We start from the raw sequence: 12,836 nt of genomic DNA on the forward strand, positions 1-12,836 counted from the left end.
AAGTTAGCAACAAATCTATCTGAAGCCGTTTAAGCCCACACCCAGTGCCCCTTGGCAGAGCTGCCTCTGAGCAAGCTTTTCCTCACAAGGATTCCAGTCCCAGCAGCACGAAAAATATGGTGGCTGGTCACCTCCTGGTCACTTTCTGCCCCCCCAAGCCACATCCCCACCTCCAGCCTTCAGAGCACACTGGGCATCAGAACCAGGCAAGGCAACCAAAAGCTCGGCAGTGCCATTCCAACAAATGGGTAGAAAAGAGCAGGGAGCCAGCCAGAGGGACACACTGCCCTGGTCACTGGGGATCAGCACACCATGAACAAGCATGTCCTTGTGCTATAAAGCAAAAAGGAGGAATGAAATTTTCTAATCCTTTTATGATATAGGGAGAAAAAAAGGAGTGAAGAATAATCTGGGTGGACTATTTGTTCTCATTTAACCGAAGGTCAAGCCAAGTGTGTGGCCAGGTTAAAACAAAACACAGTCCCTCAAAAATAACTGATCTGACTGTCCCCATGCAAACCCATTCACATGGGCTGTGACAAAGCCACTCCTCCAGGCAGCATTCTTTAACATTCTTTAACTGCCAGGTAACAGCTTCAGCCTTGTGAGAAGAGGAAGAAAGAGGCAGTACATGAGGGGGCAGAAAGATGATTCCACCCTCTCTAGGTGAAAACAGAGACCAAAGAAGAGCCAGAAGCTACAGTCTCCCTGAAGATACCACTTCTGTTGGCATCATGGTGCTCAGCTTTAGAGATCAATCCAGTGCAGGGACAGTGAGGCACCCCGCTCCTCTGGCAACCCTTAAAACAGGATGAAGAGGGGCACCTGAGCAGGTCAAACACCCACTCATATAAACAGCAGAAAAGAACTTGGAACTTGCTGGCTCCTCTGCCACACAGCCAGTCCTCCTCCTCTCAAGGCCTAAAACTCCTCCCTCGTTATTGATGAGGTTGCCTGCTTTGGACAGATCCAGTTGTTTACTCCGAGCTCTCTTCTACCTCCTTTTGTTTCTTCTTTTTCTTCTTGGTGCTGGTCTGACTGGTCTGTGGAGAGGTTGGACAGGTCAGGAAGCCATCAGAAAGGAATCCCACCCCCACTGATCGTTTCAGGAGGAACAGCTCCACCCCAGGAGCAGGGCAGGCTCCCCATGGCTGCGGTGCTCCTTCACCACCAGCACACATCACTCCAGCACAGACTGAATGCCAGCACCATCCTCCCACAGGGACCCACGACAGGGCACCAGGGCACAGAGGTGGCCTGGCAGGAACCCACCAAAAGTGTCCTAGGGCACCTGCCCTATCTCCCACCACCCTCAGCCAGTTCAGTTTAAAATGCACCTCAAATACCTCCTCCTCTGCTGCAGGGATGCATTAAACCTGGAGGTAATTAGGGACAGACAGCAACCTCTCCCGTGTTTGGACCATACCCTGGCAGTATGCAATTACATACCACTTCTATTTGTTCTCCCCCACTCTCAGCTGCCTCTTTGGCCTTCTTCTCTTTCTTCTTCTTTTTCTTTTCCTTTTTGCTCAGCTCCTCTGGTGGTGGTGTGGCAGGGGACGGTGGGGTCACAGCTTCATCACTTTCACTCTCTGAGTCTCGCTTCCTCTGTTAGGGGAACACACTGTCAGACACGCCAACACCTTCCAAAAGAGCTCAGCTGAGGGGAAAACTGATGGCCTGATTCAATACAACTTCATTTAACAATGCTTTGAGCAGGCAGGGTGACCTGCAGACTGTCAGTGGTCCAGTCCAGCATACACTGTCTAGGATTTGCTTCTGCCAGAACTGTCCCCTGTATTTTTCAGTGTTTCCTGTACTCCAAATATTAGTTTAAAACACCGCTGCACCTTTCCAAAGGCATGCAAAAGCCCTGAATTAGGGAATTTTAGCTGCAACTCTACCATGGACACTTCTGCAACTCTCCGTAGTCTCCAAAAAGGTTCTCTGGCACAACAAATCTCTGTTGTGGCTCCATACAATATATTTTCTTGTGCTGTGTTGAAGAAGAATATGCCCAGGGCTGGTACAGCCTGGTGTTTGAGTTGCAAATTGGCCTGGTGGGAAATGGCTGGAGCTCCAGGCAAGGAGGCATGAATGGGGACTGACCTTGTGCCTAACAAAGGGCATGGAAGACCCTGGACTAAAAATCCTCATTAGACCAAAAGGCAGGTGTGGGCAAAGTGTGGGCAGATCATGGGAATAGCAGGGGCAATGAGTAAGAGCCAGAGAGCACTGGCAAAACTCACTTTTGCAGCCCTGTCCACCTCTGAGACAGCTCGGTGATCAGCAGCTGCTTCTTTCCTGGAAGTGTCCCTGAAAGAAAAGATCCCCAGGTTGCACAGGACAGTTGTTGCCTCAGCTGCTCTGGACAGGTACAAATTCCTGTCCCCTGTAGCCCACCCCAGGAGCTGGGTGGGGACATTGGTGTGGGGGAGACCTGCAGCCTGCACCAGGGCCAGCTGGGCTGGGCAACAGCACGGCCTCCCCCATTTGATTTAGCAGACTGACTCCCTCTAAAACCACAACAGGCTAAAAAGGGATAACTGTCTGCTCAGGGCCTTTCCTTCCTACACTGCCCAACAGCAACACACTCCAAGAAACCCAACTGCATCCCACAGGTCCAGACAGCCTTGGGCCAAGCCTAGCATGATCCATGCACAAACAGCAACATCCAGCCCAGCCCTTGCTGCACAGTGCTCCCCTCTGAACAACCCTGTGGGAGCCACACACCCAGTACCCACCTGTAATCCACATACTCCTTCTTCCAGGACTCTGGTGTGCTCTCATTGGGCTTTCCATGCTTGTCCAGCAGACCCTTCTGGATCATCATCTTCTTCTGACTGGCCTGAAAGCAAAGTGCAACAACTCAAACTGCAGCTCCAGGCAGGAAAAATCCTCCCTCAAGATAGGAGGAGGGAATCCAGGAACAAGCCAAGCCAACAACTACAGCCTTAACCTATCTACCACTGTTCCAAGGACCTTAAAACAAATGAGACAAAACATCCCCTGCACAGCAGCCTAAATCTCAGACAAGAGGCATCTTTATCAGTAAATAAGGGCTAATTTGAGGGGGGAGTCAAAGCAACAGTAATACAACTGCACATCATGGACCTTGGATCTTTGACTGGGCTTTTCCAGCTTAACAACCTGCAGCATTTGAGCTGAACCACTTGTTTTCAAGATTTTGCAAAGGACTCCAAAATGCTCAAATTGTCCTGTATTACCCCACCTTTGCTGTGAGACAAAGGTGCAGGCATCCCCAAAACTTCCACCTGAACCACAGGAATGGAATGAGCCACAGCAACTTGACACTGGGTTTTGAGTCCAACCTGCATCAGGCCAGCCTGGCTGCAGTTAAGCTACTACCACATGCCTGAGGTGAGAGAGGAACCAACAATAGGTGTTCCCACTGCTCCTGTCCTTCAGGCAGGCACAGGTTAGTGTCTCACAGTGTGGATTTAAGCAGTGCTGCAGCAGAAGGAAAAGAAGCTCCTTGCCCAGCCCCTCTAGAGCCATCAGCATGGGGTGATGGATGAAGGTCATCTTTGCACAGAGTGCTAATGCCATCCACTTCACATCATTTGGCTCTTTACCAAAGGAGGGCTGGTGCTGTACAGACCTGAGGAGCCCATGCCTGAACACCAGCAGTGGCCCCCAGGCTCTTTTGGGAGGGAAAGCCTCACTCCCACCAGCACTGGGCTGCCAAAGCCCCATCACTGGGAATTGCCACCATCGTGGCTCCAGGAAGCCACAGCAGAATTACACCAAGGCCCTGAAGAAGACACAGGCACAGCTCTGCCCAAGGGTCCCAGAGTCCCACATCCCAACAGCTGGGCTCCCACCACTGCCCTGGGACTGACCCCACGCCCACAGCACTCACCTTGGGACCCAGCCCCCATTTCCGGGGATATGTGTCTCTCTCCATGATCACTCTCTTGATCTTTGCCACAATGCCATGGTCACACGTAGAAATGACTGCTGTGGTCATCAAGGCAATGGCTGCAGAAGCAGGCAGGGAGGTCAGTAACTCTTGAAGAGCAGAACTTTGACAGCCTATTCTGCCTCTGTCCACACAAAGAGGACCAACACCCCCCATCAATGTCACCCCAAGGACTCACTGGAACTGTCACACAGCTGCTCTGAAGACCCTGGTTAGAACTGGGCTGGAGTCCCTTTGCACTGATCTACCAGCAGGTGTGATGTGCCTGGTGGCAGCATGTGATCAGACACCATCCCTCGTCCCAGTGAGGATGGAACCCCCCCAGGAGGGGCTCCAACCCTGCCAGCACTGCTCCCCTCCTGCAGGCAGCCAGCCACACACCACAGCAGCCCCCAGTAGGACACTGGGACGCTGCAGGATGTCTGGAGGCCGCACAGCACCCAGACCCTAGAACAGGAGCTGGGGTGCTGCAGGAGAGCAGCTCCACTGCACTCAGAGAATGGATAAACTGTGTCATCACCTCACACGCAGCACACCTGAGCATCACACAGCTGCTGAACCCCTCACAGCTTGCCCAGGACTGATGCAGCCACTGTTGCTTAACATCCTGCCCAAAGCCAGCTGCCTTGGGCCCACATTCCCCATCAGGAAGCACTAATTAAACCTTCTGTGCATGGGGACTCATTTGTGTTGTGACTTTACTGTCACACAGCCTGTTGTTTCTGCAGGTAGCTGGGCACAAGGAGAAGGAGGCATTTCATACCTAGGCAGATGGCTTCTCCTTTTGTGGTGATGACAACAATCTCCTGGTTAAGCTCAATACCATCCTCATACCGCAGAACACCAGGCAGCATGATCTTGGCTCCATAGCAAATGGCATTAACCTGGAAATGTAGGGAATGGGAGGGCTGAGAAGCTATTACAAGAATTAAAGTACGAAGTGCCTCTAATTTTTAGCTTCCCACTGCCATTACCATCCCAGCAATATCATCCCTAAGTATCTATTCATTTTTGTGCACTATATAAAATTTGGGAGCTTTGGAAGAAGAAAGCAAAGCCCCTATCACAGCAAAGAACGGGAGAGGCAGATCTCAGCATCCTCCCCAAGTGAGGAGAGCAGATTCTCTGTCACTGAATTCATGGCTCTTGCATCTTCGTGGTGTTGTGGCAGCAGCCCATGAGGTCCTACACAAGTCACCATCAGGACAGCACCAGATATCACATGGTTCCTGATCCCCTGTATATTCCATCAGCTGTACAAGTCAGGAGGACACTTTGCAGTGTCTGTCTGTCCCCCAGCACTGCCTCAGGAACTCACCGCGCTGTCTTTCATGACGAGCCTCTTGTGTGAGGTCAGCAGCTTCTCCAGGGGCAGGATGACCCTTCGCAGGTAGCTGTCGTCCTTGTTGTTGTCATACTGCCACTGGGCGTCCAGCACGTCGTGCATGGTCACCATGTTGTCCTGCAAAGACAAAACCGCCCTAAACTCTCCCACCAGCCACCAACTTGGGTGGCTGGTCTCACAAGAGACCAGCTAAAGTCCAGCAGCAAATAGTGTTTGAAAAAGGGAGTAAAAACAGATGCCAATCACAAGCATAAAAATACAACATAAAAGAGGCAAGAATACTTTCCATCACCAGCTTGAGGTCAGCCTGACTTGGACTACCAGACCTCCACCCTCCTCATCTCAGACGGCACTTGGATCTAGGGTCTAAGGTCTGTCCACACTAAACTTTTAAATATGACCTAACTTAAGTTCCTGGGACTCCTAGACAAAGGTTAGTGAGCAGAAGTGTAAATTAACCAGCTCTTCAATCCATGACATGGAATAAATTCTGAAGCAGCTGTGAGCACCCAACACCTGGAATTCACAAATGACCCAGTGATTACAGCTGTGCTAAGAGCACAGATGGGTGGGGAAGCACTTGCACTCTGACACTGCTGCTCTGCAAAAAAAGAAATTCATTCTGGAGTTTGGACCAGCAGCAGGATCTGTCAATGACCAGGGTGAAAAGACTGTACAAGTGTCCAAGATAACACAAGACTGCATCTTCCAGGCTCATTCCAATGAACCATGTTCCCTGAGCTGTGCTGACGCCAAGCAGTCACTTCACACTCCTGAACTTGTGGGATGCTGGGGTCTGTAGGCTGAGAAACACAGGTGACAGAAAACAAACTTTCAGCCACCACAGTGCACTTCCCAGTCACTCACTGTTCCAAAGTTTAATTACCAGAACAGGAGCAACATCCTGAACTGAACTCAACACTTTGGTTACAGACCATCTACGGCAAGAGCTCACACTATTTGGGGGCTATTCACAAAACTCCTCCCAGAGCCTAAACCTCCTACTAACACTGCAAAACTCACGAAGTCCCAAGGAACTCTTGCCATCCTGACAATTTCAAATGGGCTGGTTATAGTCTGAGGTGCCACTGTACCATCTCTCCCAGGATGCCTGAGCGGACTCTGCGGAGCTCTTGCATCTGGCCCCCCACGCCCAGCAGCAACCCCAGGTGAACGCAGAGTGTCCGGATGTATGTGCCTGCTTCACAGCTCACCCAGAAGATACCTGAAAGGCACGACAGGATAGAGAGTTTTTAAGCAGAAAATAAACCACATCCTTCATGAGAAGCTGTATGCCCAGCCCTTCCCAGAGCCATCAGCATGGGGTGATAGATGAAGGTCATCTTTGCCCTGAGAGCTAATGCCATCTAACTGACATCATTTGGCTCTTCCACAAAGGGTGCAGCAGTACAAAAAAAAGATGGGGTTTGCTTCCCAGCACACCAAAGCAATGCATGAAGCAGTTACTGCTGGACAATGGGAGGATTGAGGTCTTAAGACATCTGCCAAAAAAAGCCCATTTCACAGAATGTTTAATCAGTTTTCAGCTTTATAGGAATAAGGCAGGAAAGCCCTGTTTTACCTAATCTTCTCTCAGGTTCATACTCCACCAGCTTGCTCTCGTAGATGGTTCTGACTCTGAGTTGTCGTTTGACAGCAGCAATGAGGGGTGGCCGCTGAAACAGGGCACCTGTCAGGGTTTCTATGGCCTGAGGGAGGAAGGAGAAGCACGAGTTCACACCTGTGCCCTAATGCAGGAGCACCTTGGAGACTCCAGCAACTGTGACCACTTCCAAGAGTGAGAAACCACAAGGTTTATCCTGATTTGGTGATGTCATATTTAATAAAGCAAATCCAAGCCAGTGATGAGGTCAAGATGGCAGTGAGCACAGCCAGGATTTTTCCATCAGATGGCAGCATGTGATCAGACACCATCCCTCGTCCCAGTGAGGATGGAACCCCCCAAAGAGGGGCTCCAACCCTGCCAGCACTGCTCCCCTCCTGCAGGCAGCCAGCCAGCCACACACCACAGCAGCCCCCAGTAGGACACTGGGACGCTGCAGGATGTCTGAAGGCCGCACAGCACCCAGACCCTAGAACAGGAGCTGGGGTGCTGCAGGAGGGCAGCTCCACTGCACTCAGAGAATGGATAAACTGTGTCATCACCTCACACACAGCACACCTGAGCTCCATTCCTGGCCCCTCATCTCCCACCAGTGCCCAGCACTCTGCATGCCAGATGCCAGCATGGCTAAGAGCACCTGAGACTTACCCTGGCCAGCTGAGCCTCACTTTCAATGGCATTGTGCAGCCGAACAATTCCCACATACTCTTTGCCTGAAAGAATGACAAGAGCAGTCAGGAGCGGCCACTTGCATTTGCTGTTGACCTCAAGGTCCACCCTGCTTCACAGCCACACGTCCCCAGACACCTGAAATCCTAACAACCGCCTCTTCTAGGAAATGGGCATGGTTTATTACAGAGTTGGTTTTTCTTCCAGGGAAATAAATCTAAACGATATTTCTTCTCTGGACTGCTAGAGGCTGAGGCCCTAAGTTCAACTGGTACATAAAACCATGTCAGAAGTGTTTTCACTGACTTATAACAGCCCAAGCACAGAGGAGCAAAGAAAAAACCACCTGAGACAACACGGATGTGTCCTCAGGGGCTTGGAGTAACATGCAACCCTTAAGGTCATGGCACTGAAGACTTAAGATAGACTTTTTTAAGTTTTAGAAATCTCCATTTTGTCTCCAAAAGCACTTCACACATCCCTAGTCACTGTAAATGGTCCTGGGCAACAAACATACCTGCACTCTGCTGAGATTTGACCAGCCGTGTGGCCCTCTCGATGCACACAATGAGGCACCCAGTCACCTTGGGGTCCAGGGTGCCACTGTGCCCCGTCTTCTCCACTCGCAGGATGCGCCGGATCCACGCAACCACCTCGTGAGAGGATGGGTTGGAGGGTTTGTCGAGGTTAATAAAGCCAGACCTATAGTGCAAAATGGCAGGGAATGGGAGCTAAGCACCAGGGCAAGCACAGCAACAGTGCAGCACCTTTGAAATACTTGTCAGGGCTGCAGAGAAATGTATTTCTATACAGCCAGATACATAGCTCTCGGTGAGCCCAGAGTGATCTGCTCCACGCACAACAGGTGATATAATCAAGGAATTCTCTTCTCCCCCGCCTGCTTAACACTACTCTGCACTTAAAACCCCCCAAACTCTACAAGCTCTGAGCAGTTTCAAAGCCCAGCAGGCCAAGGGACTTTTCCAAAAACCCCAGAGAATTGCTCAGGTGGTTTGCATGTTCATCCACAGACCTGCAGCAAGCCCAGAATAAAGAAAACTTTACAGGGAGAGGTCAGTGGGTCCTACTTAAATATTTACTGATTATGGCAAGGCACTGAGTCAAGCAGAAAGGTACAAGGGGAATCCAGACAGAAAATATTTTAAAGGTATTAACTGTGCAAGAAAAATAAACCACTCTGGGCCTGTATTGCACTCACCTAACATAGTCAGAAATCTCTCTCTTCAGGGGATTAGCACCGGAAGGAAGAGGTGTGTAGTGTGCTGTCCTCACATTTAACTTGTCAAAGTTCTACAAAATCCAAGCAGAAGTTACATGTCTTCTTAAGCTCCCTTGATTTCAGTGTTGCTGTGCTGCAGTACATTCCCCCAGGCACACCAGGCCTGATTTGTACATTTAAGTGATAGAGCCGCTTCCAAAATGAAAATGGCCCAACAATGAAACCGCGATAAAATTTTACAAAAATAGAGAAAAATAGAAATCCTGGACTGAAGGAGATGGGAAAGCAGCACAATATACACATTTACAGTGCAGGATAAATCCAATATGCCCCAGAAACTCAGCAGAAGCAACCTGGAAATCTACACAGACCACAGGCCATGGGCAGACCCAATTAAAAAAACTAAAAAATATGGCGGGATCTCTACAAAGCACGGAAACGTACAAAACTTAAATGTTACTGCTGGAGAGACTTTGTAACACGATTTCTGCATGCAGAGCACCACGTGTGCCGCTGCCCGCGAGTCGGGCTTACACAGCCGGTAACAGCTCCAGGGGCAGAGGACAAAAGGAGCGGGAACACGGACGGGCCACGAGGTTGAGCAGAAGCCGCCCTACCTTCAGCAGCAAGGGCCACTGCGACGTGTCCAGCTGCGCCACCCGCGACTCGGGCTTGATGAGAAAGTCCTCGGTGTGCTGAATGTCCTGGCGGGGGGTGAAGTTCAGCTCGATCAGAGAGGGGGAACCCGGCGGGCCGCGCTCCCGCCGCCCCACGCGCCTTCTCCACGTGGCCGGGGAGGCTCCGCTGCCGCCACGCGGGGCGGGCGCGCTCCCGCCGGGGATGGGGCGGGGGGAGCCCGTCCCAGCCCTGCCCACGGCCCCCGGAGCGCGTCCCCACGGATAGTGGTGGGGGAGCCCGTCCCAGCCCTGCCCACGGCCCCCGGAGCCCGTCCCAACCCTGCCCACGGCCCCCGGAGCGCGTCCCCACGGCTGGGGCTGAAGGAGCCCCCCGAGCCACCCCCCCGCGCTCACCGCTACATCATCATCCGCAAGCGCCCGCTTCTCCTTCTTCCGCCGCTTCTTCACGCTGGAACCTGCGGGAGCGACACGCCAGGAGTGAGCGCCGGGAGCGCGGCAGGGCCGGGAGGGAAGAGGGGCAAAGGCCCGGGGGGGGGCAAAGCCGCCCGCAGACCCTTCCCCGAGCGGGGCCACGCCGGCCCCGAGCCCTTCCCGCGCCCCTCCCCGCCGGGACTCCCCGCGCCCCCGCCGGTCCCCACCGCTGCGCACCGTCCCCGTCCGCCATGGCCGCGCCGCGTGCTGTCCCCGCCGCTCGGAGCGCAGCGACCGCCCCGTCCCGACGCGCCCCGCGCCGCCGCGTCACCGGCACCGCGCCCCTTCCGCCGCCCGGCAGCCGCCTTCGGACCGCCCCCGGTACCACCCATCCTTGGCACTGTCGTCCAGTTACAGCTCTAGTAAGAGTTTTCATCTGTTGGGATTTTAAAAGGACAAGGGCATATGTGATTTCGCCGCATGGGTTTTTAGTTTTGCTTCCCGGCCTGGCACGTTCACGGCTAATTTAGCCATGAAATAATATCCAGTTTGGATCCGAGCCTGTCTCGACTACTGTTTGACCTTATCAAAAAGAGGCTTGTGGTAATTAAGGCTTCTTAAAATTAGCAGCTTCCCTGTTTGTGTTTCAGAGGGGAAAAAGGCAAGTTCTTCATTATTTAAGTGTGGAAGGTGAAAAACACTTGAAAAAAATTTGAAAAAACTGCTGCTTCCAGATTCAAATGTTAAAATCAGATGTAATACCACTGCTTAACAGAATTACCTCTTACCTCTGACTTCTCTCCCAGGTGTACCAACAGGAAAACCTCAGCCTCTGCAGGGTTTCTGGAAGTGCTGGCTGAGAGAGTTTGTTTCACTGACCATTAGCTGGGTGCACTAGAATTGCTCTTTATTCACTCAACATGCGCACTCTCAGGGCGTTTCCCGCTTCCAGGATAAAGCCTGCCCTGCTTGAGGTTGCATCTTAGCGCTGCTGGAATTTAGCAAGGCCTATACCCAACAGCTGAGTGCACCAAAGACAGCAGGGTCTTTTCTCATCTAAAGACCAGCTGCCTTCACCTAAAGGCCTCAAGAAGCAGAAAGCAAGAGACAGAAGTGCCCAAGAGCAGACGGATAAGAGCTGAGAATTAAGCAGATAGTCCACATTCCAATAACTCCTGTAACTTCACCACCTTCACCACTAATTCGATCCTCAAATTCCCTCAGCTGCAGTGGATTTGCCATCGTGCAGGCTCAGTTCTCTAGGTTAGCAGCTGCTACAGAGACTGGAGTCAGGCCACCATCACCCCAGGAATCACTTGCAGGTCAGTGACCAACAACTCCTTTTGTCCACCACAAAACTCAAGGCCTCGTGTTGGCTGCAGTGTCTGTTGTTTTCAGGAAGGGGAAAAATTTAAATCTTATTTTTATGTGGGTTTCTTTTTGGTGGGGTTTGGGTTTTTTTGTTTTGCTTTGTTTAGAAAAAGCAACTGTAACAACATTTGATTCCTAGATACCCAAATCCTCCAACACATGCAAATTGCAGCCAGTCTTTTAATGAACAGCTTCCTTCTGCCCTGAAACGGCCTTTCTTCTTTAGGGTTACACTTTTTTCAAGCATGACAACTTCCAGTACATACAGTGAGTAGTTTACTGTGACACAAGGCAAACGTGTAGATGAACATATTCTCTCATCAACCATTACTTCATTGTGTTACAGAACTCGTATTAAAAATAAATAACGGAATAGAGTCTGTGCTGGCACCGCCTGAAGCGACCAGTCCGACCTGTCCCTGCGGGCGGCGGCGCTCAGAGCCCCTGTCCGGCAGGGCTCAGCATCTCCTGCAGCACCAGGTGCAGCAGATGGTTCTGTTCTGCGCTCAGCAGCGGCCACAGCTCGGCCTGCAGCGCCTTCAGCGCCTCCGCGTCCTTCTCCTGGCACGCCAGCACTGCCGACTGCAGCAGCAGGAACAGCTCGGCCGGCAGGTAGCTGGCGGCCGGCGGCAGGCCCCCGCCCGTCCCGGTGCCGCTCCCGCTGCCGGTGCCCGGTCCGCCGTCGGGCGCCTCCCAGCAGTACTGCTCCAGCGTGCGGGCGTGCTCGGGCAGCAGCTTGGCGGGCGGCGGCTGCAGCAGGAGCAGCAGCAGCACCCGCGACACCTCGCACCGCGCCAGCACGTCCAGGAAGGCGCCGCCGGCCGCGGCCCCGGCCCCGGCCGCACCACCCAGCCCGGCCCCGGCCAGCGCCTGCGCCCGCGTCAGCGTGGCCAGCGCCCCGGCGTAGTCGCGGGCCAGCAGCAGGCAGGACGCGCGCTCGGCCAGGCAGCGCAGAGCCTGCAGCGGCAGCCGCCCGGCCGTCAGCAGCTCCGCCGCCCGCTGCAGGGGCGCGGCGGCGTGGGCGGGCTGTCCCGTGTCGCGGAGCGCCGCCGCCAGCTCCAGGCACGGCCCGGCCGCCAGCGCGGGCTGCCCCCGCTCCAGGTGCAGGCGGGCGGCGAAGGCCCCGCAGCTCTGCGCCGCCGCCACGTGCTCGCCGAAGCCACCGCGCAACCCCAGGCGCTGCCGCAGGTCTCGCTCCTGGCGCAGGAAGAGCCGCGCGGCCTCGGCCAGCGCGGCCGCCTCGGCAGGGCCGTGGAACAGGCTCTGGGCGCAGCGCGCCACTGCCAGCTGGCACCAGGCGGCGTAGGGCAGGCTCTCCTGGGCGCGCAGCTCCCGTGCCAGCGCCGCGAACTGCTCCGCCGCCTCCGCCACGTTCGGCTTCCGCAGGAACCGCCGCCGCAGCTTGGCCGACACCAGCCGGTACCGCGACAGGAAATCGCCGTCCCCGCCGAGCCCCGGCCCGGAGCCGCCCGCCCCGGCGGGGCCGGAGCCGCCGCCCGCCGACAGCATCGCGGGCCCAACACGGAACTGAGGGGCCGCGCCAGGCCGCGCTCCGCCGCGCGCCGCCGCCCAATCAGCGCCCGCCCCGCCCCGCG

The 12,836-nt window shown here is 54.0% G+C and overlaps 2 protein-coding genes and 5 non-coding genes across 7 annotated transcripts; all 7 read right to left on the minus strand.

The window, feature by feature from the left end:
- Positions 1–354: 354 nt before the first annotated feature.
- On the minus strand, positions 355–10,187 carry DKC1 (dyskerin pseudouridine synthase 1). Its single transcript, XM_048318915.1, has 15 exons — positions 10,108–10,187; positions 9,853–9,914; positions 9,439–9,525; positions 8,801–8,892; positions 8,099–8,283; positions 7,561–7,625; positions 6,871–6,997; positions 6,383–6,513; positions 5,262–5,405; positions 4,707–4,827; positions 3,884–4,002; positions 2,745–2,848; positions 2,250–2,316; positions 1,450–1,608; positions 355–1,043 (listed from the first exon to the last, which is right to left on the minus strand). Exons 1-15 carry the CDS (start codon positions 10,121–10,123, stop codon positions 978–980), a joined length of 1,545 nt encoding a protein of 514 aa, XP_048174872.1. The 5' UTR covers positions 10,124–10,187; the 3' UTR covers positions 355–977.
- LOC125333493 lies at positions 3,514–3,589 on the minus strand. The gene has a single exon (XR_007206884.1). It is a non-coding gene; the product is annotated as a small nucleolar RNA SNORD83 (small nucleolar RNA).
- On the minus strand, positions 4,222–4,468 carry LOC125333494. Its single transcript, XR_007206885.1, has one exon. It is a non-coding gene; the product is annotated as a small nucleolar RNA SNORD17 (small nucleolar RNA).
- Positions 6,083–6,215, minus strand: LOC125333500. The gene has a single exon (XR_007206891.1). It is a non-coding gene; the product is annotated as a small nucleolar RNA SNORA36 family (small nucleolar RNA).
- On the minus strand, positions 6,599–6,674 carry LOC125333497. The gene has a single exon (XR_007206888.1). It is a non-coding gene; the product is annotated as a small nucleolar RNA SNORD83 (small nucleolar RNA).
- LOC125333495 lies at positions 7,209–7,459 on the minus strand. The gene has a single exon (XR_007206886.1). It is a non-coding gene; the product is annotated as a small nucleolar RNA SNORD17 (small nucleolar RNA).
- A 1,220-nt stretch (positions 10,188–11,407) lies between the features above and the next one.
- On the minus strand, positions 11,408–12,793 carry F8A1 (coagulation factor VIII associated 1). Its single transcript, XM_048319374.1, has one exon. The coding sequence runs from the start codon at positions 12,748–12,750 to the stop codon at positions 11,677–11,679; it is 1,074 nt and encodes a 357-aa protein (XP_048175331.1). The 5' UTR covers positions 12,751–12,793; the 3' UTR covers positions 11,408–11,676.
- Positions 12,794–12,836: the final 43 nt, after the last annotated feature.

Source organism: Corvus hawaiiensis, chromosome 14 (genome assembly GCF_020740725.1).
Source record: "Corvus hawaiiensis isolate bCorHaw1 chromosome 14, bCorHaw1.pri.cur, whole genome shotgun sequence".
In the NCBI taxonomy this organism is placed as follows: Eukaryota; Metazoa; Chordata; class Aves; order Passeriformes; family Corvidae; genus Corvus; species Corvus hawaiiensis.